The sequence below is a fragment of the Megalobrama amblycephala genome, linkage group LG8 (assembly GCF_018812025.1).
Source record: "Megalobrama amblycephala isolate DHTTF-2021 linkage group LG8, ASM1881202v1, whole genome shotgun sequence".
Lineage (NCBI taxonomy): Eukaryota > Metazoa > Chordata > Actinopteri > Cypriniformes > Xenocyprididae > Megalobrama > Megalobrama amblycephala.
The window spans coordinates 20,635,042-20,662,852 of record NC_063051.1 but is presented as its reverse complement, the minus strand read 5'-3'; the positions used below and the strand labels follow the sequence as shown (position 1 = coordinate 20,662,852).

Here is a 27,811-nt window from a genome sequence, read left to right as displayed (position 1 = left end):
CAGTTTCCCTCATCTTTTCTCTGTACCTCACTCAGCAGGAGAAATATTCTCAGTGTGATTGTTAATGCAGCTCCCTTCGGCTGCGAATCAATCTCTGTCAGAGTTAACCTTTACTGCAGCCATGGTCGGATTGTAATTTTTGATTGAAATGGCTCTCAAGTAAGTTGAAGATTTGACTAGAATATTTTTCCCTGGTCTCATATTGTTATTGACACACCTGTAGATGAGGCAATTTAGTGTTTAAGTGTGTGTGTTGCCGCATTTCTTAACATCACCCTGGAGGTGGACCAGATGTGCTGTGGTTTAGTGTGTTTTCATTCAATCAGATGGGCTAATAGGGAGCGCAAGCCTTCGAAGGATGACTTATAGCATTACCTCATCCTCAGGTCACGTGACCAGCTTACCTTTACTAACCGAAGTGACTCATGTGGTCCCAGATGCATCTGTAATTTGTGTCCCTGAATAAAATGCACACACACATACTAGTTTATCTACACAAGCCGTATCTCTCAATATTCCCTGTGGAGCATCTCTGATTGAAGATGCTACTTTGACATGAATGAGGTTGGCTATGTCAGAAAATATGGGTGCTCCAGTCTATCCATCCACATTAGATTATAGGTATAGGGCACAAAACAACATCTGCTAGAAGGCTGAGGGACATTAGGGTTAAAATTATATGATCAGCAAAAAAAAAAAAGGTAAGGTAAGTCCCATTTGTTGATTCATTTCTTCACTTATTTTTCTTTCTTTCTTCTCTTGTTCAGCCCTGGACGCTCACCCATATCATTTGACCATGAGATCGTCATGATGAACCATGTTTACAAGGAGCGTTTCCCTAAGGTGAGGTCTAAAACTGATGCAGAACTTGACAGTGAATACATATGTAAATTACTCACTGTTGCTTTATGTCTGTAGAAAAATATTACACGTATGTATTTTTCTCATTTACTCTGGCCTGCTCAGCTATGTCAGAATCTGTTTAAAGGCCTAATATGATGACAGCTCAGACTTTCTTTGTAGAGGGTGGTCATAAATGTTAAAAATAAAATAAAAATCAGTAAATAAAAATATATCTGACTTGAGCTGGGTGATATGGCAAAAAGTTTTTTTTTTTTTTTTTTTTCTCCAGAATGACCAATTCATGATTTAATTTTTTTTTTTTTTAATGTTTAACTAGTCAACTTAAAAACATAACTACAATATGATTCAAGTAACATTCTTTTTATTAACCATCTGGTTAAAAAAAAGTTAATTTCCAAAAGTGATCAGCATGGTGAAAATGTAAAACAATTGACTTATTTGTCAAATATCTTTGCAGAAAATATGCATGAAATAAGAAGGAAATATTGTACAAACTTATCTTAAACATATCCTATATGCTTAGAAATAATGTAAAATAAGAAAAATGCTAAACATTTCTTAGCCAAAAAAGTACACATTGAGTTTTAGAGGTCAACCCGAGAAGTCAAGGCAATTCAAATCCAAATGAATAAAAGTGTAACACAAGTAATAGGCTATTAACAGCAAATGTTTTGTAAAAACAGAAAATAACGGCACCTTTCAGCCTGTCACCATCATGCAAACGTGAAATATCAAACATACAGTTGTAGTCTTTGACAGGTTTTTGGATTCCACTGAGCTGTTTTTCCATGCTCTTGTCAGATGTATTTGGCGGTTGCGCTGGACTCTCACATTTTTGCAGCGTCTCATGCATGAAACAGCATTTTAAAAACAGCGCTCAAGTTAAAGTTCAACTTGTGTCTAATAACCTTGCCTTTATCCCATTCCACTGCCTGTGTCTGTGTCATGTGTTATACGTTCATAGAGTGCATCACAAAAGAGCGGTTAATCAGTGTGCGCCATCATGTGGTCGGATCATTTTCTTCTCTTGTTATCATTGTCAACATGTCTAATTGTAACGTTTGCTAACATTTTTATTCAAAACTGCGATTTCTCAATTTAAAAATAATAAAATCATGACAAAGCATTAAATTCGAATTAATCAAAAAGGAAAAATCACTCAGCCCTAATCTGTCTAAATATAGTCACGCATTGTGGGTGGCTGGATGCCTCTGTTTGGCCTTTGTTGAACCAGGACCCTTCTGTCCCACAGGCTACTGCTCAAATGGAGGAACGGCTGGCTGATTTCATATCCTCCTCAGCTCCTGACAAAGTCATGCCTTTAGCTGACGGCGTCCTGAGCTTCATCCACCACCAGGTCATCGAACTGTCTCGGGACTGCCTGGACAAATCCCGCGAGGGTCTCATTACCTCCCGCTACTTCTACGAGCTACAGGAGAACCTTGAGAAGCTACACCAGGATGTGAGTATGCAAAGACAGCCATGTGTGAAGAGTATGTAGGACGTTGATGACACATATTTCAAGAGTATTGACTCCTTGTCACACACGGTTTCAGTAAGGTCCTTCCTGTGGTACCTTAGCCATAAATCCATGTCTGCCAAAGTGGTGATGTCATCACATGATGTCAGAAGTCATCTGTGTTCTGCTGGACAGTCATAAAGAACTCTATCACGTGTGTTTTTGGTTCCCTGACATCCGTTCTTTATTCTGTTGGGTCTGTGGTCACCTGTCACATCTGCATTAGTCAGGAGATGTCGTTGATGTCTTGATTAGCTCAGTTACAGTGCCACAGGGGGAGCGTTATGACTCCCAGAGGTCCCATATGATCCCACAAATCGTGTGTGTGCAGGAATGTACGAGAGTGTGTGTTTGTTGTGTATTGTTGGAACGGGGGGTGCAGCACCTTCCTGAATTTAATTTCACACCTCAGTAACCACCACTGGTGACGGATGAGTATCCCAGGCACCCAAGAGGAGGGTGCGGGGAGCGAGAGACAAGGCGGGAGGGAGAAAGAGAGAAAGGGAGGGAGTGAGATTGGAAGGAGGGATCAGGTCGGGTTTTCCCCTATTTCGGTTGGTTGTCCATAACCATCCCGTTGCTGTTGCCTGCCAGAATCAAAAATGTGCACATCGTGATCTCATGCAGTCGCCGCGCTATCACCGCAGACATACTTGGCATTCAGACGAGTAGGGATGACATCATCCAGCCCGTGCTAATTGGCTGTTTTAGTTTGGGAGCCGATGGTGACAGGTGGGCCAGATGGGGACCGCGGTATAAATCGCATCTTCAGCAGGTGCACTCAGAAAAGCATTCCCAACTTCTCCATTTAACGCTTCCTCGCTCGTTCAGAGGATGTCCTGCATTTCGTGGCAGAGGCGCCTGGAGGAAGAGGAGGCTCTTCAGCACTTTTTAGAGCGTTGGGAGCAGAGCACGCTCAGAAACCATGTGGATCCAACAGTTGAGTTTTTGATTGTTTTTACTTTGCAGGGTTGCATTGAGTCAAGGTCATAGTCTGATGGATGCTATTTTATGTGGTTGATCTGAAGACTTGTTGACAGTTTAACACTCAAAACATGGACTGTAACTAGACTATTTTTATGCTTATAATTCACCTGCTAGGGTTTACTTGATTCATATTTGAATTGTGAATCGTAGTAGTTATTTGTTTTATATTTGTTATAGAGTATAACACTTCGAACCCAGAATTAAATTTAAAAATGTTAATGAATAAGTATCAGTATTATCTAAATGACAGAAGAGGTAATCCAAATGTGACAATAGGATGAAATGAGTGTGCACAATTAAATATTTTCCAATCTCAAATGCCATCTCATATGGACCAATAGTGATACAGTTCAACAAAATATTGGCTCATAACTGATATGGTACAGATGTATTAAGCATCCTTAGTTCATATAGTACAATGTTGTAGTGACATTTGTAACAATGTTATAGTAACAGTTTCATTCATTCATCTTCACTTTTTACGTGGTCTTGTATTTACCTGAATTGTTTGAAATGCCACCTATTCTCTGTCCTCAGTAATAGGCTTTATTTATTTAACTAGACATTTGTCTTAAGGTCAGACTAGTTGTACCTTTTTAAATGACCAGTCTATATCATTCAGTCTCCCATGGTTGCATCATTAAAAACCACAGGAGCCAATCTCAAGTCCAGGTCACTTTAGTGACCTGGCTGTCACCATGATGTCTGGCCCTTAAGGAATCTTGGGAATTTTCTATTTACCGCATGTATTGCTAAGTATAGAGCATCAAATTTCATCTAGTTTAGGGTGTGCTAAACCAGATCCCTTCCTCATCCTACAGCTCTCACTCCTGTTACTTCTGTCAGTCTATAGTGTATTTACTCAGTGCAGAGACCCTTTATTATCCTGAGTGTGTGTGATTCATTGGCGGTTTCATTACCTGTATAAATAATTCAGAAGCTGATTAGACATCCCCTGAGGTGACTGTGCTGTCTGTCAGAGATGGCTCTATTACCATCACCCGGCTGTTTAACCATCTACTCTAAACGGCTCTTCTCTATCCAATTGATGAACTCTCTCGTTGCTGCTCCTTTGACGCTCTTACTTTTTATGCACTCTCTCTGTACACTTCATTCAACTATCTCTTATTCTAGTGTCAGAGAATCGCTTCTGGCTTAATTGTCACAATGTAAATGGAAGGTCAAGTTTAACACTTTGCATTGTGTTCTCTAATTTGTACAGTATACTGCTCATTTTGACACATTGTTTTAGTATACATGGTGCAAACTGAATAGTGTGCTAGTATGCTATTCCAAAACTGTTGTCTTCTGTGTATTGCTAGGCTCATGAGCGTTCAGAAAGTGGGGAGGTGACGTTTGTCACCCAGCTGGTCAAGAAGCTGATGATAGTCATCGCCCGGCCCGCCCGGCTGCTGGAGTGTTTGGTAAGCACTGATATTTTAAAGGATTCTAATCTGGAATCTTTGACATTTAGTTTTTGCAAGGCTTCAGAGCAAACTGCTTTTCCATTAATGAAGCACATACTCAGTACCATATAATTAATTAAAAATTGCTTTGTGAATAAAGGCCAAACTGCAAAGCTTCAAAATGCACAGTGATTTTTCTGATTCACTGTTTTGTTAATCATGGCAGACATTACTTAAGTGCATTATAAAACCATTTCATAGTTTACAGTGCCCAAAAATGCACACATGCAAACATAAAAGCTCTTCTGACTTCCACACGGAGCAGCAGGGCTGCATTCTTGTGGCCACATGTGTATTTTGAGTAATCTGGTGCATTCAGCAGTATGACAACATACAGTACAGCTCAGCACTGATGTAGGACCAGCCGCTGAGAGTAAATGAGCTGTTAACCTGTTCTGCTTCATGTGCACACAATGTGTCCAAATACCTCAGTGTGACACCTGGAGACAAACCTGCCTGAATAAGCACAAACAATAATCTAAACTGCCTCTTATTTTCTTTATATTCTTTAATTTTTAAAGGATAAGTTCACTTCAGAATTAAAATTTCTTGATAATTTACTCACCCCCATGTCATCCAAGGTGTTTGTGTCTTTCTTTCTTCAGTCAAAAAGAAATTAGGGATTTTGAGGAAAACATTCCAGGATTTTTCTCCATATAGTGGACTTCAACGGCTACCAATGGGTTGAAGGTCCAAATTTTTTTAATGTAGCTTCAATGGGCTCTACATGATCCCAGACAAGGAATAAGGATCTTATCTATAAACAATCGGTCATTTTCTAAAATAAATAAAAATGTATATACTTTTAAACCACAAATGCTCATCTTGCACTAGCTCTACAATGCGCCACACATTGTGTAATCACGTTGGAAAGGTCACGTGTGACATAGTTGAAAGTACCGCGGTAGGGCGAAAATGATCAATCGTTTCGCTAGATAAGACCCTTATTCCTTGTCTGGGATCGTGTAGAGCTCTTTGAAGTCCACTATATGGAGAAAAATCCTGGAATGTTTTCCTCAAAAACCTTAATTTCTTTTCAACTCGAACATCTTGGATGACATGGGGTTGAGTAAATTATCAGGAAATTTGAATTCTGAAGTGAATCTTTAAATGATAGTTTGTTAAAATATCGTATATGTAGCATTGTTTCATCTTTTTGAGTGAATGACCCTGAATTGGAAGACATTTCTGTCCATTACAAAATGTTTATAAAGGAAAAAAAAAGAGTTCTATGTATATGGTGATTGTAAATATTTGACTGAATGCAGGACTGAAGAAACAAGTGTTATAACAGTAATAAGTTCATCATCATTTGAATTTTTTGTCCTGAAGTATTTGATATTCAATCTACTCCAGATCTCTAGAATAAATTAAATGATTGAGTGTATGTCATATTTTAATGTTCACATCATGTGAACCTAATTCTCCCTGTGTACGTTGATAGGAGTTTAACCCAGAGGAGTTCTACCACCTGTTAGAGGCTGCTGAAGGTCATGCTAAAGAAGGTCAGGGCATCAAGTCTGACATCCCTCGATACATCATCAGCCAGCTGGGCCTCACCAGGGACCCCCTTGAGGGTAAGAATGCTACATACAGTCACCTAAAAGCATTTGAACACTAAGCTAATTTTATGAGATAGAAAAAAAAAAAAAATAAGACTATGTAACTTCTTCAGAAACAAATGATATTTTGTTATCTAATGCTATCATATGTTATCAAGAGTGTCCAAATGCTTTTTTGGGGGGGACTGTATGAAGCAAATCTGATGTTATTGGTTTTCCAATCTTTGATCAGGAACTACAAATAACATTTGTGTTGTTTTCAGTGGCACCTGTTCATTTTCATTCCCTCTTTTCTCTCTCGCTCTCTAGAAATGGCCCAGCTGAGCAGCTATGACAGTGGTAACCCTGAAACCCCAGAGACAGAGACAGATTCCACAGATGTGAGTAATAGAATAGAAAAGTTTTCAATAACTCTATCAACTTTGAATCATAGCATTCAGATAAGACAAAATGCTTGTGTTTATATGCAGAGTCGAGGAGCCACCGTACAGCCACCCCAGCTTCAGCCTCAGTCCAAGACTAAAACTCCTCGTGAGGAAGACTTTGAGACTATTAAACTCATCAGTAATGGAGCTTATGGGTAAGAAAATAGATTTTCACAGTTACAGGAATGATTATAAACACTAAGGTGTTACAATTTTAGAATGTCATCATCCACTGGGTCTCCATCACTCTTTAATAGTCATATGGTAAGGAGCCCATTAGAAGTGATGCATGCCTCTCTCCACTCAGGGCTGTGTTTTTGGTGAGGCATAAGGAGACCCGTCAGCGATTTGCCATGAAGAAGATCAACAAGCAGAACCTGATCCTGAGAAACCAGATCCAACAGGCCTTTGTGGAAAGAGACATCCTGACATTTGCAGAGAACCCTTTTGTTGTCAGCATGTTCTGCTCCTTTGAGACAAGGAGACATCTTTGCATGGTCATGGAGTATGTGGAGGGTAAGAAATACTCGTACAACATCTTTGTGGAGGTTGACTATGTTCATGGAGCGCTTCAATATGGGATACAATACAGAGTGATGCTGTAGTTGAAACTGTTTGTGTGTCAATAGGTGGAGACTGTGCCACTTTGCTAAAGCACATTGGAGCTCTGCCTGTGGATATGGCACGTATGTACTTTGCTGAGACTGTTCTAGCACTGGAATACCTTCACAACTATGGCATTGTGCACAGAGACCTCAAACCTGACAAGTAAGCAAACGTAACACCAAACCAGCCTGTTTGTGGTTGACCTTCTATTCTTAATTTAATTGAGACCTCCTTCAGGGGATTTTACTTATTCTTTAGATTCCATCTTACTTTTAAAGAATACAAAACATGCTTGTTTAGACTGTAACAGATGAGTTGGCTTTGGTTTAGACAGCTTTAGTTTTAGATGGATGGGATGGTCTTTTCACATTCACTGATGTCAGAATAAAAAAATGCCTGTTTTTCTACAGTCTCCTGATTACATCAATGGGACACATCAAACTGACAGACTTCGGCCTGTCCAAAATTGGTTTAATGAGCTTAACAACCAATCTATATGAGGGCCACATTGAAAAAGATGCCCGTGAATTCCTTGACAAACAGGTACAAGTGTCCTCTGGGACTGTAGTTTGTTGCATTGTTTTTGTTTTGTTTGTTTTTTTTATAAAAGGAACTGTGGCATTCTTAAAACTCTTTCTTTCTCAGGTGTGTGGTACTCCTGAATACATTGCTCCTGAGGTCATTCTGAGGCAGGGCTATGGTAAACCAGTGGACTGGTGGGCCATGGGAGTCATCTTGTATGAGTTTCTGGTGGGCTGTGCTCCCTTTTTTGGGGATACACCCGAGGAACTGTTTGGACAAGTCATCAGTGGTTAGTGTTGTATCTAGAAGAAAGTGCAAAAAATATTTATTCATGAGAAACATTACATTATACAGTCGTGAACTTTTGACAGTATGTGATATCAATTATCAGTTTTAATCTTACTTTGCTCTCAATAGTTAATTTTGGAAAACCTTCATAAACTCCTTAAATCAGTCTGTTCTTTTGTCACTAGCAAGTAATACTCTGAAATCTGACATGTGAATTTTGTTGTTGTTGACAGTTATTGTATGTTTCATTCAATAGATGAGATAATCTGGCCAGAAGGTGATGAAGCTTTGCCTCCTGAGGCTCAAGATCTCATCTCCAAACTACTGCGGCAAAACCCTCTGGAGCGTCTGGGGACAGGTCCTCTAGCGCACAAACTCACACTTACTTACACAGACATCTCCTTGATCTATTCTCTGGTTTAGTCTTAGAGGAGTGACTTGACTGATCTGCTGAGATTAATAGTTTATGAATAAACTTGAGCAGAAAATCTTGAGGAGACTCTGCTTTTTTAATGTTATCCTACATCTCTGTTCTCTGAGAAATATTTGAAGAGATTTTCTGTCTCTCTCTGTCTCACAGGGAGTGCGTTTGAGGTGAAACAGCACCGCTTTTTTACTGATCTGGACTGGAACAGTCTCCTGAGGCAGAAGGCAGAGTTCATTCCTCAGCTGGAGTCAGAGGATGACACTAGCTACTTTGACAGTACGTCTTCAGGCAGCGGGGAATGGAGTGAAATTTATAACAAGATACTTTACTTTGTTCCATACCTGCAACACAGATACACACCACATGAGCTTACATTCTTACAAACACAAGCTGAGATCTCTCTTTCTTCAACCCTCTAGCACGCTCAGATCGGTATCATCATGTAGACTCGGAGGAAGAAGATGACACAAATGATGATGACCATCTGGAGATCCGTCAGTTCTCCTCCTGTTCACCACGATTCAGCAAGGTGTGAAGTAACGCATACTAACACTGTTAACGACAGCAAAAACAAAATTATATAAGATGTTCAATTAATAGTTTATTCATTAATAATAATCAAAATAAACAATTCTTCTGCCAAGTAATAGTAGTAGTTTAAAGGAGGGTGGCATATAGACCATATGGAAAAAAGAGAAATGGGACAGAAGGGAAAGAAACACACTTTTGCCCTTTAAAAAGTTTATTACTGTGTTGGGGCCCTGATGTCAGTCATTTCCTGAATTATAACCTGTTGAGGACAACTGAAATTCTTCATTACCTTTATTAACTGTAGACTGTTTGTGGTTGCCAGCACTTTTTACGGTTTGGTATCTGCTGTACAACAACTTGTGGCTTGTGGTATCTGTTCTGCTTAATTACAAGTTAAGTCTAATGCCTTAAACAGTTTATTCTGTTTTCAAAGTTCAGTATTGCTGCTGTTTCTCTCTTTTCTTCCATTTTCTTTCTTTTTAACTTCAACTGTCTTCATCTCTCCCCATCGGTCTCCTTCTCCCAGGTATATAGTAGTATGGAGCGTCTTTCCTTGCATGAGGAGAAGCGCACCCCTCCTCCCACTAAGCGCAGTCTGAGTGAAGAGGGAGGAGAGCGGATCGACAGTCTCAGTGGCCTAAAGTCTAGAGACCGGAGCTGGCTGGTGGGCTCTCCTGAGATGTGAGTGAAACACCCCAAATCATTCTGATGAAAAAAAATCATAGTTTAAAAATATATTTCTAAAAAAATTTACTATGTTTGTCCAACATGGTGTAATAAACATATTTGTTTTTTTATTCAGCTTAAGGAAGCGTCTCTCTGTTTCCGAGTCATCTCACACAGAGAGCGACTCCAGCCCACCTCTGACTGTACGTCGCCGCTGCTGCTCGGCCATCATCGAAATGCCCAGATTCGCCATTTCCAGCGAAGAGGATGGCGGTGTGGGGGGCAGGAAGACCCCTGTGAGAGGCCCTCGTGGGGAAGATCTGCCTCAGGCCATACCAGAGCTCCCTGTGGAGAGAGAGCTGAGGCTGGATGAATCGCCCACCACACCAGGCTCCACTTCCAGCCAGATCAGCCAATCCACTCTCACACGTCAGTCTTGCTGAATTACTCTAGGGAGTGTCTGTTCTAGCTTTAGCTATAAATTTTTTTTAAAAGATTTTCAAGACAAGTCAGATTTAATGAGGCATAAAAATCTCACATAAAAAGGTGCAAAAAATGACTGGGGTTTATGATTTCAAGTAACACCATATTGAATCATTCTGATAGTTTGCCATTTTCTGTAGACATATCTCTGACATCTCTATTTTTTAATTTACGTGCATGTGTGTGATTTCAGCTGGTAGTTCTGGTGATGTATTGGATCGAGCTTCTCGCTACAGTGTTGAAAGTTCTGAAAACTCCACTCCTAAAGCCATCAGTGATTTAGCGGCTCGAAGAGCTCGCCACAGACTGCTTTCAGGAGATACAGAGAAACACACATCACGCCCACTTAACAAAGTTATCAAATCAGCCTCGGCAACTACCCTCTCACTTATGATCCCTGCTGGTAAGTGCATATGATTGGGCATCATGATTTTGCCATGCAAGACATGTCTCTAGATCAAAATCTTTTGTTGGTTCTTGAACAAACTAGGGCTGACAAGCGATTAAAATGGCGATTAATCTAATTTAAATCTAAATCTATAATTTAAATCTAAATTAATCTAAGAAATTACCCTCAAAAGATCATTTAAAGTCATCATTGTGTTAAATGAGAAAAGCATCAAAAAGACATTACAAAAAGTACTTTGAAAAAAAAAAAAAAATTTATTTCATTCAACATAGAATTTATTACACATAAACTTTTAGGCTGCAACAGCCATGAAGGTGAGTAAATAATTTTTATTTTTAGGTGAGCTATACCTTTAATGTTTTTTTTATTAATATGGAAATATGAATTTTTTTAATGAAATGATACTCTAATTAAGAATCTTAAACTGCCAGTAGGTGGTGGTAAATGTCTAAATGACCAAGTCACTGAGTCATTCTTAAGTGAAACTTAAGTGACGTGATGTGTAGCCAAGTATGGTGTCCCATACTCTGAATTTGTGCTCTGCATTTCACCCATCCAAGTGTGCACACAGCAGTGAGAATTGAATGCGCACACCATGAACACACACCCAGAGCAGTGGGCAGCCTTCTTTTTTTTTTTGCTGCAGTGCCCGAAGGGCGATTGGGGGTTAGGTGCCTTGCTCAAGGGCACCTCAGTTGTGGGTAATGAAAATAGAAGAGAACACTGTTCATTCACTCCCCCCACCTACATTTCCTGCCGGTCCTGAGACTCAAACCCACAACCTTCGTGTTACAACTCTGACTCTATAACCATTAGGTCACAAGTGCCTATACATTAACACATTCATTCATTCGATTCGTTCATTCGTAAATGGCTCTCTTTATGAATGGGACATTGAATCATTGTTTCACCCAATTCTTTCACTCAAAACATGGATTCATTCAGTCTTTTGATTGGATTGGCTGTCTCCTATCATTTTGAAGAAATATGTGTGGATATCACACTTTAACTAAAGTTCAAATTCTTTTGTCTTCTCTTTCAGATCACCATGGCGCCTCTCCTCTGGCCAGTCCCATGTCACCTCACTCTCTCTCGTCCAACCCCTCATCACGTGACTCCTCTCCCAGCCGAGACCTTTCCCCAGCTGTCTGTAGTGTTAAACCCGCCATAGTCATCCACCGAGCTGGCAAGAAATATGGTTTCACCCTGCGTGCCATCAGGGTTTACATGGGAGACACAGACATTTATACTGTGCACCACATGGTCTGGGTGAGTACAGCAGTTCCAATTATTCTCCATTATGGAATTAGACTGCACTAATTTGTGGTTTTGAGTGCTCTAACATATTGCTTTGCAGCACGTGGAGGATGGAGGACCTGCTCATGAGGCTGGACTGAGAGAGGGAGATCTCATTACGCATGTTAACGGAGAGCCTGTCCATGGACTTGTGCACACGGAAGTTGTAGAGCTCATTCTCAAGGTACATTGGCAGCCATAATCTGATGAGCCTTGTTGCTTTTGAATTTATTGGTATTCAGAATAATTTTTATGTTGCAGAGTGGTGGTAAGGTGTCCATCGCTGCTACACCTTTTGAAAATACATCTATTAAGGTTGGCCCTGCACGCAAAACCACCTCCAAGTCCAAAATGGCCCGGCGCAACAAAAGAACAAAAACCAGAGAAGGACAAGACAGGTGATGTCCAACGTTTACCATCGTCCAAATACTTGCGTCCCACTGATTTTAATTCCTCAGGCTTACATTTACTGTCCCAGTAATGGTTTGTATATGGTTATCCATTACAGTAAGAAGAAAAACTCCCTGTTCCGTAAGATCACCAAGCAGGCAACTCTTCTCCACACCAGTCGCAGCCTGTCCTCTCTGAACCGCTCGGTCTCATCTGGCGAGAGTGTCCCGGGGTCTCCCACACACATGTCCCCTCGTTCACCAACACAGGGCTGTCGTTCCACACCTGAATCTGCCCACTCAGGTAAAAACTTTATCTTTATTTCATAAGAGTAATAAAGATAGCAGTATTAAAGTAATAAACAGTAATAAATATATGAACAGTATTCAAATATTACATACAACATACAAACCTACTACTGTCATTGTAATTCTGATACACATACTGCCATGCCAGATAATGTTCTCATTTAATATTACATTGCAGCATCTACATAAAATATTGTATATTAGTTCCCCATAACGTCATCAATATCATGTCTAAAGTCATTTCATTCATCTCCGTATTTGTTTTTTTAATAGTTAATCTATAACCTTGAACCTTCTCTTTTTCTAATGCAGTTGGTGGGAACTCATCCCAAAGTAGCTCACCTAGCTCCAGTGTGCCAAACTCTCCTGCCAGTTCTGGTCAGATCAGACCCAGCTCTTTGCACGGTCTGGCCCCCAAACTGCAGCGCCAGTACCGTTCCCCTCGCCGGAAGTCCGCAGGCAACATCCCCTTATCCCCTCTGGCTCGTACACCGTCGCCCACCCCTCAGAGCACCTCCCCCCAGCGTTCTCCTTCACCTCTTTCAAGCCATGGGCTCATGACTTCTTCAATAGGCCAGTCTTTCCCTGTCAAACTCCACTCTTCTCCTCCATTAGTAAGACAGATATCCCGCCCAAAGAGTGCAGATCCTCCTCGCTCTCCTCTGCTCAAACGTGTCCAGTCGGCTGAGAAACTTGCAGCCTCTCTTTCTTCTTCATCCTCCTCACCTTCTCCATCCTCTGCTGCTGATAAAAAGCTGCCAGTTGGGGCCAGCCGCAAACACAGTCTTGATACCTCACATTCAGAGTTTAAAAAGGAGATGCTGCAGCGAGACCCTAGTCTACAAAGCCTGCAGGAGTCGGCCAGTGAGATTCTAATGGGAGGAAGAGTGTCTCCTGCAGAAAAGGGCAGCCTGCAGAAGAGTTCAGTTCGAAAACTGGGTCGACAAGAAGGTCCTGAATCTGGAACTGGAACTCTGGGACTTGTTCCTGGAAAGAGTAAACTGAAAGACAAGCTGTCTGCCATACGCCAAGATCGTGCCGAGCGCCGCGAGTCTCTTCAAAAACAAGATGCCATCCACGAGGTAGATTCCTCAGAGGATGAGACAGACGAAGGGTCAGAAGACAGCCAAGATGGACGCAGGACAAGCTATGTTCCTCCTAGCCATATCTTGAGGCCTACTACTGTAATGGCCTCTCCCCATACCATCAGGATCGGACCAGCAGCTCCACCAACACTAGGACTGATGCCCTCAACAGTTGCACCACCAGGCTCACCTCAGCCCGGTCTAGGACTGCAGATACAAAGCCAAAGTACAACTCAATCTCAGATACAAACTTCAACCTCACCGCCAATGCAAGCTGCAGCCAAGCCCCCAGAACAGAATTCCACAACCTCTACTATGGCCCAAGACTCCAATTCAACACTATCTGATGACTCTATAAAGAAAGAGTCAAAGGTACAGGACTCCAGTGTTAGGCCTTCTCCACCTCAACCCAGCCCTCTGTCCAGCACCTTTTCCACCCACGGCAGCGCCTTTACCTCTGTTAGCAAAGACCCATTTGTCAAACCTACCACACCTCCATTGGATCCCCGGAGGACCCCCAAAACTTCTGAGCCTAGGTCCAAAACCAGTGGTAGAATGGATTCTAGCACTGCTTCTGGAGTAGCCAGGGATACCCCTGTTGCTACCACACCAACCGGAGGCATCACCAAGGAGATGAAGGAGGCAGACAACCGCAGACAGGCTGCAGCCGCTGCTGCTGCCACTGCTGCTGCTACCGCCTCTGCATCCACTGCCTCTGAGAGTGGAATGGACAGAGTCGTGTCTCAACTGGCCACTGTTGCTAAGAGTGTGCTTGGCCCTGTCAAACTCAACATCCCAGGTACAAAAGAGGCCTCGGAGCGGACAAAGGACCAGCGTCCCCAGGTAGATGCCACCCACCCAAAGATAAAAGAATGTCGTCTGGAGCGTCCTGATTCTCCTGACCGCTTAAGTCCATCTGCTGCTTCTGGTTCCCAGTCTCCAAGGCTGACTGAATCTCCCTCTAAACAAACATTATCCAAATCTGAGCCAGCCACAACTTCTCAGAGGTCTTTAGAGGTTCCAGGCACTTCAAAAAGGCCAACTCCTCCAAACTCCCAAGCTGGGGAAGAGAATCAGGAAAGACAAGGGACTCCACAAAGTGGCACCACACCAAGGCCTAGGTCTGAAGCACAATCACGGGCCCAGGCAAAGCCCAGTTCCTCTACTTCACGAGATAAATCTAACAAGACAACGTAGCAGCCTTGCAGAAAGACCTGTTTTCTCCAGCTTTAATTAACTTGCCTATTAACAGACAAATGCACATTTTAACAAAAAGCAGTTGTCCTGTTTAATGTCATTATCCCTGTGAAAAGATTATGGAAAGATAAGAGGTAGAGGAAGAGATAGGGGTGTTTACAGATGAGCCCAACAGCTTCATTTCAGAATTTTTTATGCTCTGCCATTCACAAAATAATTGAGGCTGTGTAATTGATTTGCTTTTCTTGTTCCTCCTTTTTAAATATTTTTCACAGCAGCTAGAAAACCTGGAAAAATATGTGGTTCTGCACCCTGAGAGCCAGAAACCGTGTCCACTTACAGTGTATTACCTCTTCATATTATCTTCATATTACTTTAAAAATCTTCTCTTGTAGTAGGTATAGTTGTGCCTTATAGCAACACCTCAACATTTCACTTGTATTTCTTTCTGCTTGTTCATCTTTGGAAGAAGACATATTGCAGCAATAAGAGTAGCGTATCCCGAGCAATTTTTTCAAACACACCAGGTTGATTTCATCACACGTGTAGTATATAAGAAAAACCAAACTGTGTTTTCCATCTTTCTCACTTGTCAGCTTTCAGTTGTGTCAAACAGCTGTGAGATGTATGTCTATGAAAATCGACCTGAGATTTTCCCATGGCACTGCCATCATTAATGTTGTATATGGTAATTAAAATTTAGATGTACATTGTGGAAGAATGATGGTCATTAATGGCATGAATTGCATCTTTACATGTTACTCTGTTTCTTATCAGAATTAAATATGTTATTAGAAATTATTTGGAATTACTATGTGTAATGAATCGTGATTTTTGGCCATCATTCACATCCACTAAAGCTACATATCGTAGCTAAAGACATTACTGCAAGAGCAAGTAACTTGCACATCATCATTATGTCTAGTTTGGTTTAGTCCTTGTTCAAAATTCCAAGTGGACCATTTTATTTCTTACTCGGTTTGCATATTTTATTTTCTCTCATTTTAATATCTGGACCAATTTGCTATCTGTATTTTTATTTTTTTTTCCTTTTTTTTCTCCCTGGCAGACTTGTATCTGGAGTGTGTGTGTGTGTGTGTGTGTGTGTGTCTATGTATAGAGCGTGTTTGAGTGTGTGTTTGTGTGGGGTCTTATATATAATGTATATTTAAAAAAAGTCTGTTCTTTGTTAGTTTTATGCCCTAAACAATGGGAGTTTGTTTTTAATTGGTGTCTTGTCTTTGCCATATCAGCTCTGCTTTTTGAAATATACCTGGCAAAGATGTATTTGCAAAAACCCTTTTTATTTTGTGTGTAATTAATATGAAAAACCAATAAATACAGTATCCGATTAGATCCCAGACTTGGTTGGGGTCTTAAAGGGTTTGACCAGTAAGTGAGACTGTGGTACGTTTTCATATTATCTTGATTTAACAATGTGTTAACACCATATTGTATTTAAAGATTAACCTGTGGAACTATAATATTTTAACCACATTTTGCATTTCTATTTGAATCCAATTGTCTGTATTGTGTTTCTGCTCAGTTTACCACCCAATAATTATGCACATCGTTTTAACACTTGCCACTAGTATAAAGGGGTCTCATTGCTCAGCAAGTCAGTTCCAAAAGTAAGGCTATTTCCAACACACTACTGTACTACTTTGTCCCTGCCTATATGGAAAATTAAATTTTTTTTTTTTTTTTTTTAGACTTTATTACTGATTGTACTTAGTCACTTGATGATGGTATGTACAGTAGTTTCACTATAACCTTATTCATGTTTTGTCCTTATAAAATGTGAATGGATGTCTTGCACATTTATGCTTCTTTAGGGAATGGAGCTGTTGATCGCATTGCAGCCTGAAGCTTAATTCCTGATGAACCTAATTAACCTGGGCACCACCATCAGTGACAAAAATGCACTTGTAACAAGAATGGCATTTGGATGAAGTTGGAAATGCATCTGTGGGCTGTCAGGTTTAATATAGTGTTTGCCCTGTTGCGTCTAGAGAACACCGATCGATCTTACACTAGTGGCCAAGGCATTAATACACACTTATTAAAAAAAGACCAATGCTTAACCATTATGTCCACAAGAGATGACTTACAACTGAATCCCACTCCAAAGTTACATTCTCATACCCAGAGAACTTGAATCTCCATTTAAACTAAATTTGTTGGGCTTAAAGAAACTGCCCTTAAATGTTTACATGCGTTATGTCTTGAGAGAACATTTGTAAACGGCACACTAGTGCATTATGTCTAAATAATGTGTCATATGGTGTGAGTGCTCAGGCACGTTTTGTAGCTTAGATACTAGCAGACCACTAGTGATTTCCTTTCTGGCTGCGCTGCATTTGAGATTTTACAGGGTGTAAAGACATTAAGTAGCTTTGTTGCATTCACTCCTAGTATTTTATTTTTTTACATGTAGTTCCTGATGACCTGCTTCACATTATAAGTGTGCTTTTAACAAAAAAAGAAAACATTGTAATTTTCTGAAGTATGTGTGTAAATGCGTTAAATTCATCTCTGCTCCCTTTTCTGAAGTCATGAGCTGCCGTGGGCTGTGAAAGTGAGCGCTAACTGCCGCCTTGTGTACGTGATGTGGATAATGATGATGGTTGGGCTATTTGTTGAGGTAAAATCAGGTGTCAGAATGCCTGCGGTGGTCATCCATCAATGTCCCGTAGCCACATGCCACCATGCACGCCCTAGTGAAATGTAATCTCACACACAGTCTACAGCAAATTCACCCACCACCTCTCACCTGTGGTATAGCTTGACTCTTTATGAACGAAAACCTTTGGAGCACGCACTACTTGCATCTACCCATATAGTCGCCATGTCCAACCACTGCCCTCTCCTTATGTCTGTGAGTTTGTTTTTGACCCAAATGGCAGCACAGATGAGATGGTTTACTTTTATGTAAATATTTTTAAGTCTAGTGTTCTGAGTGTCTTTAATATGAGAAGAATTGAAGTTATTTGGTGTGCAATGGCCATTGCCTTAGACATGACGCATAGATGAATGGGACAATGACTAGATATTATTTGTATTTTAAGACTTGACACTCAGTTATGGTGATACAGTGGTATGGATTTAGGGCACTGTCCATGTGCCCGTCATTCTTTGTCCAAGACTAAAGGAGACAATGTGGTTGTATAGACAAGTGAAAAGAAATGGGCAAAGAAAAAACTGCTAGAGTTAAACCAGTGCAATATCTTACAATTTTCTATTGTGGTAAGACGCATGTTTGTTGTTAATCCTACCTTATGAATAATAAAGATTTTTTTAAGTAACTCAGTATGTGGTTTGTATTTATTCACTGACTATAAGACATTAGGTTGATGCAAATGGATCTGCCAAACAGATTTTGTGATCAACAGCAATTCATGCAACAGCTTTTTATTTACATATTAAACTCAGCAAGAAAAGAAACTCCCCTTTTTCAGGATTTTAAAGATACAGTATATTTTTAAAATCCAAATAAGCTTTACAGATCTTTATTGGAAAGGGTTTAAACAATGTTTTCATGCTTAAATGAACCATAAACAATTATTGTACATGCACCTGTGGAACAGTCCTTAAAGGGTTAGTTCACCCATAAATGAAATTTCTGTCATTACGTACTCACCCTCATGTTCCAAACCCACAAGACCTTCATTCATCTTCGGAACACAAATTAAGATATTTTTAGGCAGCAACGACATTGCACTTTTCAAGGCCCAGAAAGGTAGCAAAGACATCGTTAAAATAATGTTATGAAGCGACAAGAATACTTTTTGTGAGCAAAAACAAAACAAAAATATTGACTATTCAACAATTTATTCACTTCCCTGTGAAGATTCTCTGTCATTCCTGACACCTATGACACTTCTACAGGGAGACAGGAAGGACAGCTGATGTTCCTTGTAGTGCCAAACCACATATCCTCTCAGACGTTTTCAAGAACTTGCAAATGACTTGGTGGAAGAATGGAGTAACATCTCACAGCAAGAACTGGCAAATCTGTTGAAGTCTATGAGGATGAGATGAACTGTAGTACTTAAAGCAGCTGCTGGCAACACCAGATACTGACTGCTGCTTTTGATATTGACCCCAATAGTATAGTACTCGGCAGCATTAGCAACTCTAAAACAGAGGAAATCTAGAAAATATATACCTTTATTTGTCCTTGTCCTTTTATTAATAGAGAGAGAGAGAGAGTATGAATATATAAGTGGTTGGTTTGTCTAAAGCTCTACAAAACACTTTAACTGGACATTCTTTAGTCCATAAGAATATTGTCTATCCATACACTTTCTATGAGGCAGTTGTATTTGAATCCGTTAAATTTGGAGCAAGAAATCTTGTCATATTTTGGCTTTTAAAATTGAGGAATTCACTCCCAACTCCATTTCCCCTTCCTTTATGCATGTTGAATGGATCCATAATGAACAGTTATTACTGTAGATATTTGCTCACCCACCTGTCATAAGCTTGTTTCAGGAAATTCATTGCCTTAATGAAAGTAGAAGACAATCCTCGCAGGATGTATGCACCATGTTAATAGGTATAGCATGTCAATGCTAGGTACTGACAAGATGACAATAATGAAGCCCATTACATTCTGGTGTGTGTGTGTTCTCTCAGGCCTCTCAGATGGGTTGAATGTTCGAGAGCAGTATGCCCTGAGGCCAGACAAGAGGGTCAAAGTTTAGCTGGCTTGCTTAAAAGGTGCCCACTATAGGGAGTAATTGGACCATGCCTGTCCTGCCTTCATTTACCAGTTTCCCATCAGCAGGCCTATTAAGAAAATGTACATGGGAAAAATGTGCACGCTTAAACCTGCTCCTCAGACCCCCTCGCTTACCATCTCCCTACGGCACGCGAACCGCTGAAGAATGAAGATGCTCTGATGACCCAATGTGTTGCTTCTTTTTGCCCCTCCCCCCTCTGACATGAAGCTGGTGCCACTGATGGATTGCTGGCTGAGTCTCTCTCTGACACCCGCTCTACATGACCGGGTAAATTCATTCCATTCCTGCCTCTCTCTACACAGCTGCATATACCAGCATCCACTGCCTGACAGCCAGCCTAATGGGGGGACCAGGCCAAATGGATTTCAGAAGAAAAGCGAAGGGGGGCAGGGCCTCAGGGGGGCAATAATTCTCCCCTATTTCAGAATTTATTTTCCCCAATCCTCTCACTTTTTTCACTTCCAAGTTTTCTTGAAGAAATGGAAAGGAAGAAGAGGTTTCACTGCCTATTGATTCAATTTAAATGTGACAAGTTTGAACGCAGGTACATGAATCATTGTATCTTATTTACGAGCATGAGCCACATGTTGAACGTTAACCTTCAAAACTTACTCAGGTCCACTAGATAATGGGATACATAATAAATGCTTTCATCGGTTTGAACTTATATTAGATGTTAGCAATTAGTTTTACCTGCTTATAGTATGGCATAGAAGAATGGCAGGTGGAAGCTGCATTATAGGCTAATTGCTCTCTGTGGTACCACGTGCCACGTTTAATGAGCCTTATTCTGTGTGATGAATGTACACCATAACCTGTACAGTGTGCAGACTTGATGTTGCCTGCCAGGCAAATAGTGTGAAAGTTCAGTTGCTGAGAGCAATAAATTAGCCCGTGGAGAAGAGAAATAGACTGGGGTATTACGATTTCAGATCGGCTAATACTTGATGCCAAGGAAATGGTGAAAGGAAGGATCTGAAAGCCTGTGGATTTTGATAGCAGTAAAGAAATTGTGAGTGAACTGTGGCTGGAGGGTCATTAGGAAGGCCCAAACATAAAAAAAAAAAAAAAACTAAGTATATTGCTGAAAATATTGTTGAAAAAAGAAAAAAAAAAGAAAAAACGGAGACATCCCACCTGTCTCACTTGCAAATTACACCTATGTAAAAAGAATTCATTATCAACAGGGCTGAGTAGGTTACTTTTAAAATGTACAGTATTTCACTACAGATTACAAAATACATGCTTTAAAAAGCAATTTGTAACATATTTCGTTAGATTACCCAAGTTTTGTAACTTAATCTAAATTCTTTAGAATACTTTAGAATACAAATATGTAACAAAAAAAGTTAATTGCGAGTTTTTATCAACAATTTTGACTTTTTTCTCAGAATTGCGTGGTATAAAGTTGCAATTGCGAGTTATAAACTCTCCATTTTGAGAAAGTCAGAATTGCAAGAAAAGGCAGAATTCTGAGATATAAATTCGCAATTATGAGAAAAAATTCAAAATTGAAAGTTTATATCTCTCAATTCTGACTTTATAAAATGCAATTGTGAGTTTAAATCTCACAATTGCGAGGAAAATGTCAGAATTGTGAGATTAAAAAAGTCGCAATTACCTTTTTTTTTCTTCTTTTTTTTACAATTACATGGGACTCACAAACAACTATCGTAAAACATGAAAACATTTGAGGACAAAGGACTGATACAACAGATGAGTATTCACAGGTGAGTACAAACAGGTGAACTACAGGATTCAAACAGGAAATCTTAGGGAATTCCAGGTAAGATACAAACATAGAGTTTGCTCTATATGTGCAAATAGCGTCCCTTGTTGGCAAATGCGATTTACACTAGCTCTGCCCACCAATGTCTGGTTGGGCTACTCAAGTTTTAAAAAAGTGTCTTCAGTGGTGCAGCAGACTATCGAGTAAGACTTGCAGATCTAGCTTTTAATGCGATCGACGCGAGTTTGCATTTATTTTTAATAAAAATGAAAATAATGTTCTAAAAGTGGAAATAAACTGTGAATGAGTGTTTAATATTAAAAGTGTTTATTGAGTAGAGTTAGGGGAAGGTGTAGAGAGGGTTTTTATTCTCCCAATAAGGTAGCATCCATTTAATAATTTTAATAAATATAATCATTTACACTGATATTATTATTATTATTGAATCCTATTAATGTACTGATGTGCAAATAGTATCTGTCAATATAAAGGATAGATAGCATCTAATTACTGTTTACTCTTATTGCAAATAACTGATATTTTTACATGGTGTAAATAGAATCTATCGCTATTTTCACCTTGTGTAAATAGCATATTGCTAAGAAAATGCTGCTATTGTCACTTAGTGTAAATAGAATATATTGCTGTTGTCACTTAGTGTAAATGGCATCTACAGCTATTTTCACTTAGTGTAAATAGCATCTATCACTAAGAAAAAATATGCTACTTTCACTTAGTGCAAGTAGCCGCTGCCTTATTAAACATCCACTTAACAACTTAACAAGTCCATCAGATAATAACAAAATTCTTTAAAGGTGCCATTGAATGTTTTTTTACAAGATGTAATATAAGTCTAAGGTGTCCCCTGAATGTGTCTGTGAAGTTTCAGCTCAAAATACCCCATAGATTTTTTTTAATTAATTTTTTTAACTGCATATTTTGAAGCATAATTAGAAATGCGCCGATTCATGCTGCGGCCCCTTTAAATTCTCGTGCTCTCCACCCACAGAGCTCGCGCTTGCCTTGAACAGCATAAACAAAGTTCACAGAGCTAATATAACCCTCAAAATGGATCTTTACAAAGTGTTCATCATGCATGCTGCATGCATACATCGGATTATGTGAGTATTGTATTTATTTGGATGTTTACATTTGATTCTGAATGAGTTTGAGGCTATGCTCCGTGGCTAACGGCTAATGCTACACTGTTGGAGAGATTTATAAAGAATTAAGTTGTGTTTATGAATTATACAGACTGCAAGTGTTTAAAAATTAAAATAGTGATGGCTCTCTTGTCTCCGTGAATACAGTAAGAAACAATGGTAACGTTAACCACATTTAACAGTACATTAGCAACATGCTAACAAAACATTTAGAAAGACAATTTACAAATATCACTAAAAATATCATGTTGTCATGGATCATGTCAGTTATTATTGCTCCATCTGCCATTTTTTGCTGTTGTTCTTGCTTGCTTACCTAGTCTGATGATTCAGCTGTGCAGCTCCAGATGCTAATACTGGCTTGTGTAATGCCGTGAACATGGGCTGGTATATGCAAATACTGGGGGCGTACACCCCGACTGTTACATAACAGTTGGTGTTATGTTGAGATTCGCCTGTTCTTTGGAGGTCTTTTAAACAAATGAGATTTACATAAGAAGGAGGAAACAATAATGTTTGAGACTGACTCACTGTATGTCATTTCCATGTACTGAACTCTTGTTATTCAACTATGCCTAGATAAATTCAATTTTTAATTCTAGGGCACCTTTAAATCATCATTCACATGAAACATAGAATACACATCACTGGTAAACTGGATAAATTCTTCAAGCAGATCAGTTCATCGAACAGAGTCAGTGCCAGAGGTCATATTTGACAGCATGAATCTCACCATTGACTAATCAGAATCAAGCAGACAGCAGTGTAAAAAGCAGTGTTTTTTTTTTTTTTTTTTTAGATTTATTTCTCCAACTCTTTAGTTCCACAGTAAGCATTTGCAAGTAGGGCTGTGAATCTTTGGGTAGACAGCGATTCAATTCGATTCAAGAACTATTTTTGCAAATTCAGAACGATTCGATTCGAGACGATTCACATTAAAATTCGATACGATTCAATTAATTTGATTCGATTCTGCATTTTAATATGCATTTATAGGGATATTGAAATGCTTCCTCAACGTGTCTTAGTCAGGGTGTGAATTACACAGCGGCCTTCAGGAGGTCAGAGAGTAAGGACTAAAACAAACAAACAAACAAAAAAACCTTTTGTCCATTCTTAATGTTAGTTCATGTTAGTTCTCAATGATGCTACATAACTTTATTTTAACAGCCTATAAAAACTGGCATTCGTGGAAATTTACATAAGCCAAAACTTTAAAAGGGCTTTAAAAGTATTTTTAGGTCTAGTTCATGTTAAATATAGTGGAGGATAGTGTTAAAGACTACACAACCTTATAAAACTGTTCCAGGTACATTAAAAATACTAATGCTTACATGGAGAGACTATCATGCACTTTCCCAACTAATCTTAAACTAACTTTTCTTCACGGAATAGTTATAAAAGCCATCTTTGTTCTCTTTATATGGAACATTTTCCTTATGGTGATTCTGAAAGAAAACGCGCTGGGGTTCTGTTGCTATAGTAACGAACGCAACTTTAACGCGCATCTGATTGATAAACCGCGCGCTCTTATTTCAGTGTTGTTAATTGTGTAGTTATTTCAGCAGTTTCCTCGCACATTCAGTTTAATGACATTAAGTTCATAATTTCATCTATGAACTTAACTGAACTGTGCGTATGCATTTAGAGACTTACCTTATGTGTTTGCTCCGTCCATGCGAAAAATGCGCGCCTTGAAACTGCTCAGGTAATGTCAATGAACCATTTCCGACTTTTCCACGCAATAAAAGCGTTTTATTTCAACAGTAGTGACCGCGCAATGACTTGGCATCTCATCAATGGCTTGGCTTTGACTCAGGACTATTGCTGTCTTAATAGAGAAGTGTCATATGCTCATGTGAACAACAGTGACCGTCCTGAGGAGAGCTCAAACGTGGGCTACGGACTGAGCGCGAGCGCAATCCAGTGAAAGGCGGTAAAGTGCAGCCGCTCGTGTCTGTGAAGGAGAGTTGTGAGGGCGAATGATGGCGCACAACGTCTCCATCAATTCGCGCATGTAGTAATTTAATGTTTATATATATTTAAAGCACTTAATCACTATAGAATCGCGATTAATCCGATTCTTTGTATTTTAGATCGATTATCGACCGAAATAAACGATTCACGATTCAAAAAATTTCAAGATCGATGCATATCCATCGTCAGGATTTGTAATCGATGCATCGAGAAAACGAGTGAATCGTTACACCCCTAGTTGTAAGTCATAATTTAGATGAATTATTTAGATGGTTCTGGTATAGATTTTTTTCTGTCTTTCTCCTTTGAACAGCTGCACAGATACGATAATCATGAAATAGTTTTGTTTTTCTTTCATGTTGACTGAATAAATAGTTGTGGTTAAGTCTCAAAACTCTCCCTCAGTAGGGGTTAATAATGACAGATGGGAGAGTTGGGTCTGTATGAGGGTCTGGCCACTGGTGTCTCCATCACTGTCACTCTGATTGATTGGGACATCAGCCAAGATAAAAGATCCTGTCTTCCCTGCACGAGAGCCCAGCTCCCTGGGGAAAGGTGAGAGAGGAACCCCTCCAAAACATACACACCTGCAGGTACATATGCTCAAACACACCTGCAGGTGGTCTCCCTGCTCGCTTTTACTTCTCAGCCCCAGAAACACAGATGCTCCTGCTCTTGTATCTCTTGAGATTTGCTGTGGCCTCTAACACTCAACTGATGCATCCTTTTTTTCCTTCTCTTTTATTTTCTTCTCTCTCTGGTCACACCATCTTCTACATTACAGGGCTGATAGAACATTAAAATTTCATATCAGAGAATCAACAGTGTTCGTGTGTTTGGCCCGAGACTCTGCAGTCTTGATACTATTAATAATTAATCAAGGTTCTGTGTTTTTGAAAATCCCTTCTGGCTGCCTATCTATAATGAAAGTCTAAGTTCAGACTTCAGCACTGAAAAAGAAATTTTAAGTCCTTTCTCCACCTATTCAACTATATGTGAAAAAAATCATTAGTGTAACCTGTACACATAGCCTATAAACAGGCTGCGCTGAGCTTCATTGCTGCTCATATGAATATTTTTAGTCTTTTCAGTGCTTTGGTTTTGTAAGACAGAAGTAAGAAACACCCCAGTGCCCTTTAGTGAAAAACTGTCATCAACAAAGTATAATAATCCCCTCTGCATTGTATTGATGGTTACACAGTTAAGCCATGGGAGGGCAGTATTTGATTGAGTCATGTGCCATACAAAGACTTGATATTTCTCATTCAAGATCAGTTGCATTTGATTCAGTCTCCATCACTGCTGCTTTTTATTTAATTACTTTAGATTTAATTATCTTTATTATGTTATTTAAACATCCATCTGTCTCTTTATCTGTCTGTCTATCTATCTATCTATCTTAAGTCACCGCTGCATCGAGAACATTTGGAAAAACAACAACAACAACAAAATAACAACAAAAAACAAAGTTAATAAACTCATTAAATAACCCAGATACATACTTAATGGAGATTGCAGATAAATTATATGATCCAAAGTCTTCACACTCAATAAATGTTGTATAATTGAGGTAGAGAAAAAAATATAAAATGAATATTACATTAGAATTTAAATTAAAGGTTAAACATTACACAGTGTATTAGACAGTATTTGCGTGGCTGTCTTGCTGGCCCCCTGTGGTAACACATGGAACTGCATATGTAAGAACAAAGCCCCTGCACTCTGTGTCCAGTATTCCCTCCTTTACCCAATTTTCTCATTGCTTCATTTCCGTTAGCCTCTAAAAAACTCAGAGAGATTTCAATGACTTTCAGATAGAGCTTGTTCAATTGAGTTTAAACCGCTGTACTGGTTTGTAATTGAAGCAGTGGTGCCCAGCTCATTACGTAATGAAAAGATTTCAGGGAGAAGGAGTTTACTGGATAAATCCCAACACGTTCTTACAGTTGAATGGAGCCCAAAGAACAGGCTTTTGTAGAAGAACTTAATAGGGTTAGGCAGCTGCTTTCTTAAGTGCTGGCCACTTCAGACAACAGAGCGAAAAATTCAGCAAGCTAGAGAGTAAGTCAGGAGGGACAGATTAATTGATTTGTTCAAAGGAGGCAAATATTTTCAAGGCAGAGAATTCAATTTTGCCCCAGGTGAAAAATGAAAAGGGCAATCAATATTTTCCCACAAGCAGAGAAAAAAAAGTTTACAACATATGAGTTACACAACATATAAGCTGAATAAAATAGAATTTTGAATTGGTCGAAAATATTTCATAACAGTGAAAGGCTGTTTTCAGTTTGACTTTTTTAGTGTCACTCTTGATTCCCAAGTTTCTCTTGATTCAGACAGATTACACAGAATATTTGATTTGATTCTCAAGCTCATGAGAGCTGTACAACTCTTATAATACATAATTTGGTAACACTTTAGAATACTGTTCTGTCATTAAAGAATAACTACACAAAAAATTACCCCATGATTTACTCACCCTCAAGCCATCCTAGGTGTATATGACTTTCTTCTTTCAGGCAAATACAATCAGAGTTATATTAATAATCACCCTGATGCTCCAAAGCTTTATAATGGCAGTGCACAGAAACTACCTTTTTGAAGCTCAATAAAAAGTGCATTCATCCATTATAAACATACTCCACACAGCTCTGGGGGTTAATAAAGGCCTTCTGAAGCCAAGTGAATATTTTTTTTTTCTTGCCTGTTTCTTGTGTATTATCATTCTCATGCACCCTCTCACTCCTGCATCTCTCTTTTTCACTTTTTCATTTTTTATTTCAGTCTTTACCTGTCTTTTACTCTCATAGCCCTTCTGCTTTATCATTTATTTTATCCCCTTTTATCCCCCTGGTCTCTTTCCAATACCTCATCACTTTAATGTTGTGAAGGATCTTATGACACCAGTAACACATTTTGATGTTATATGAAAATCTCTCCTTGTTTTGCTCTTCTTAAATGTATTGACTGTGAATGGATTGTCATCTCATCCACTTAACCCTAACCAGCAGATGGCAGGGAAAAGGTTTCTCTACTCTGCCATATATGTGTAAGTGGAAAAGCTGTGCTTCTAATCAGCTGTAACAGGCTACAGTATGGCGTACAGTATGGCATACCCAGTGCCATGTCAATTTAAGCACTTGGTAGAATGAAATGCATTTAAAAT

At 39.4% G+C, this 27,811-nt stretch overlaps 1 protein-coding gene across 12 annotated transcripts in view; it reads left to right on the top strand.

Moving 5' to 3' along the window:
- Positions 1-18,336, top strand: part of mast2 (microtubule associated serine/threonine kinase 2) — a 142,258-nt gene extending 123,922 nt beyond the window's left edge. For all 12 annotated transcript variants that reach the window (XM_048199979.1, XM_048199986.1, XM_048199976.1 and 9 more), the window contains 21 exons: positions 768-843; positions 2,117-2,326; positions 4,693-4,794; positions 6,281-6,413; positions 6,708-6,778; positions 6,869-6,978; positions 7,131-7,339; positions 7,453-7,591; positions 7,840-7,972; positions 8,075-8,240; positions 8,496-8,597; positions 8,820-8,942; positions 9,086-9,195; positions 9,724-9,878; positions 10,000-10,292; positions 10,540-10,749; positions 11,798-12,024; positions 12,113-12,235; positions 12,313-12,449; positions 12,560-12,744; positions 13,062-18,336. In XM_048199979.1, coding sequence (XP_048055936.1) covers positions 768-843; positions 2,117-2,326; positions 4,693-4,794; positions 6,281-6,413; positions 6,708-6,778; positions 6,869-6,978; positions 7,131-7,339; positions 7,453-7,591; positions 7,840-7,972; positions 8,075-8,240; positions 8,496-8,597; positions 8,820-8,942; positions 9,086-9,195; positions 9,724-9,878; positions 10,000-10,292; positions 10,540-10,749; positions 11,798-12,024; positions 12,113-12,235; positions 12,313-12,449; positions 12,560-12,744; positions 13,062-15,031 — 4,984 coding nt within the window. In that variant the 3' untranslated portion in view covers positions 15,032-18,336. The remainder of the gene's footprint in view (positions 1-767; positions 844-2,116; positions 2,327-4,692; positions 4,795-6,280; positions 6,414-6,707; positions 6,779-6,868; positions 6,979-7,130; positions 7,340-7,452; positions 7,592-7,839; positions 7,973-8,074; positions 8,241-8,495; positions 8,598-8,819; positions 8,943-9,085; positions 9,196-9,723; positions 9,879-9,999; positions 10,293-10,539; positions 10,750-11,797; positions 12,025-12,112; positions 12,236-12,312; positions 12,450-12,559; positions 12,745-13,061) is intronic.
- Positions 18,337-27,811: the final 9,475 nt, after the last annotated feature.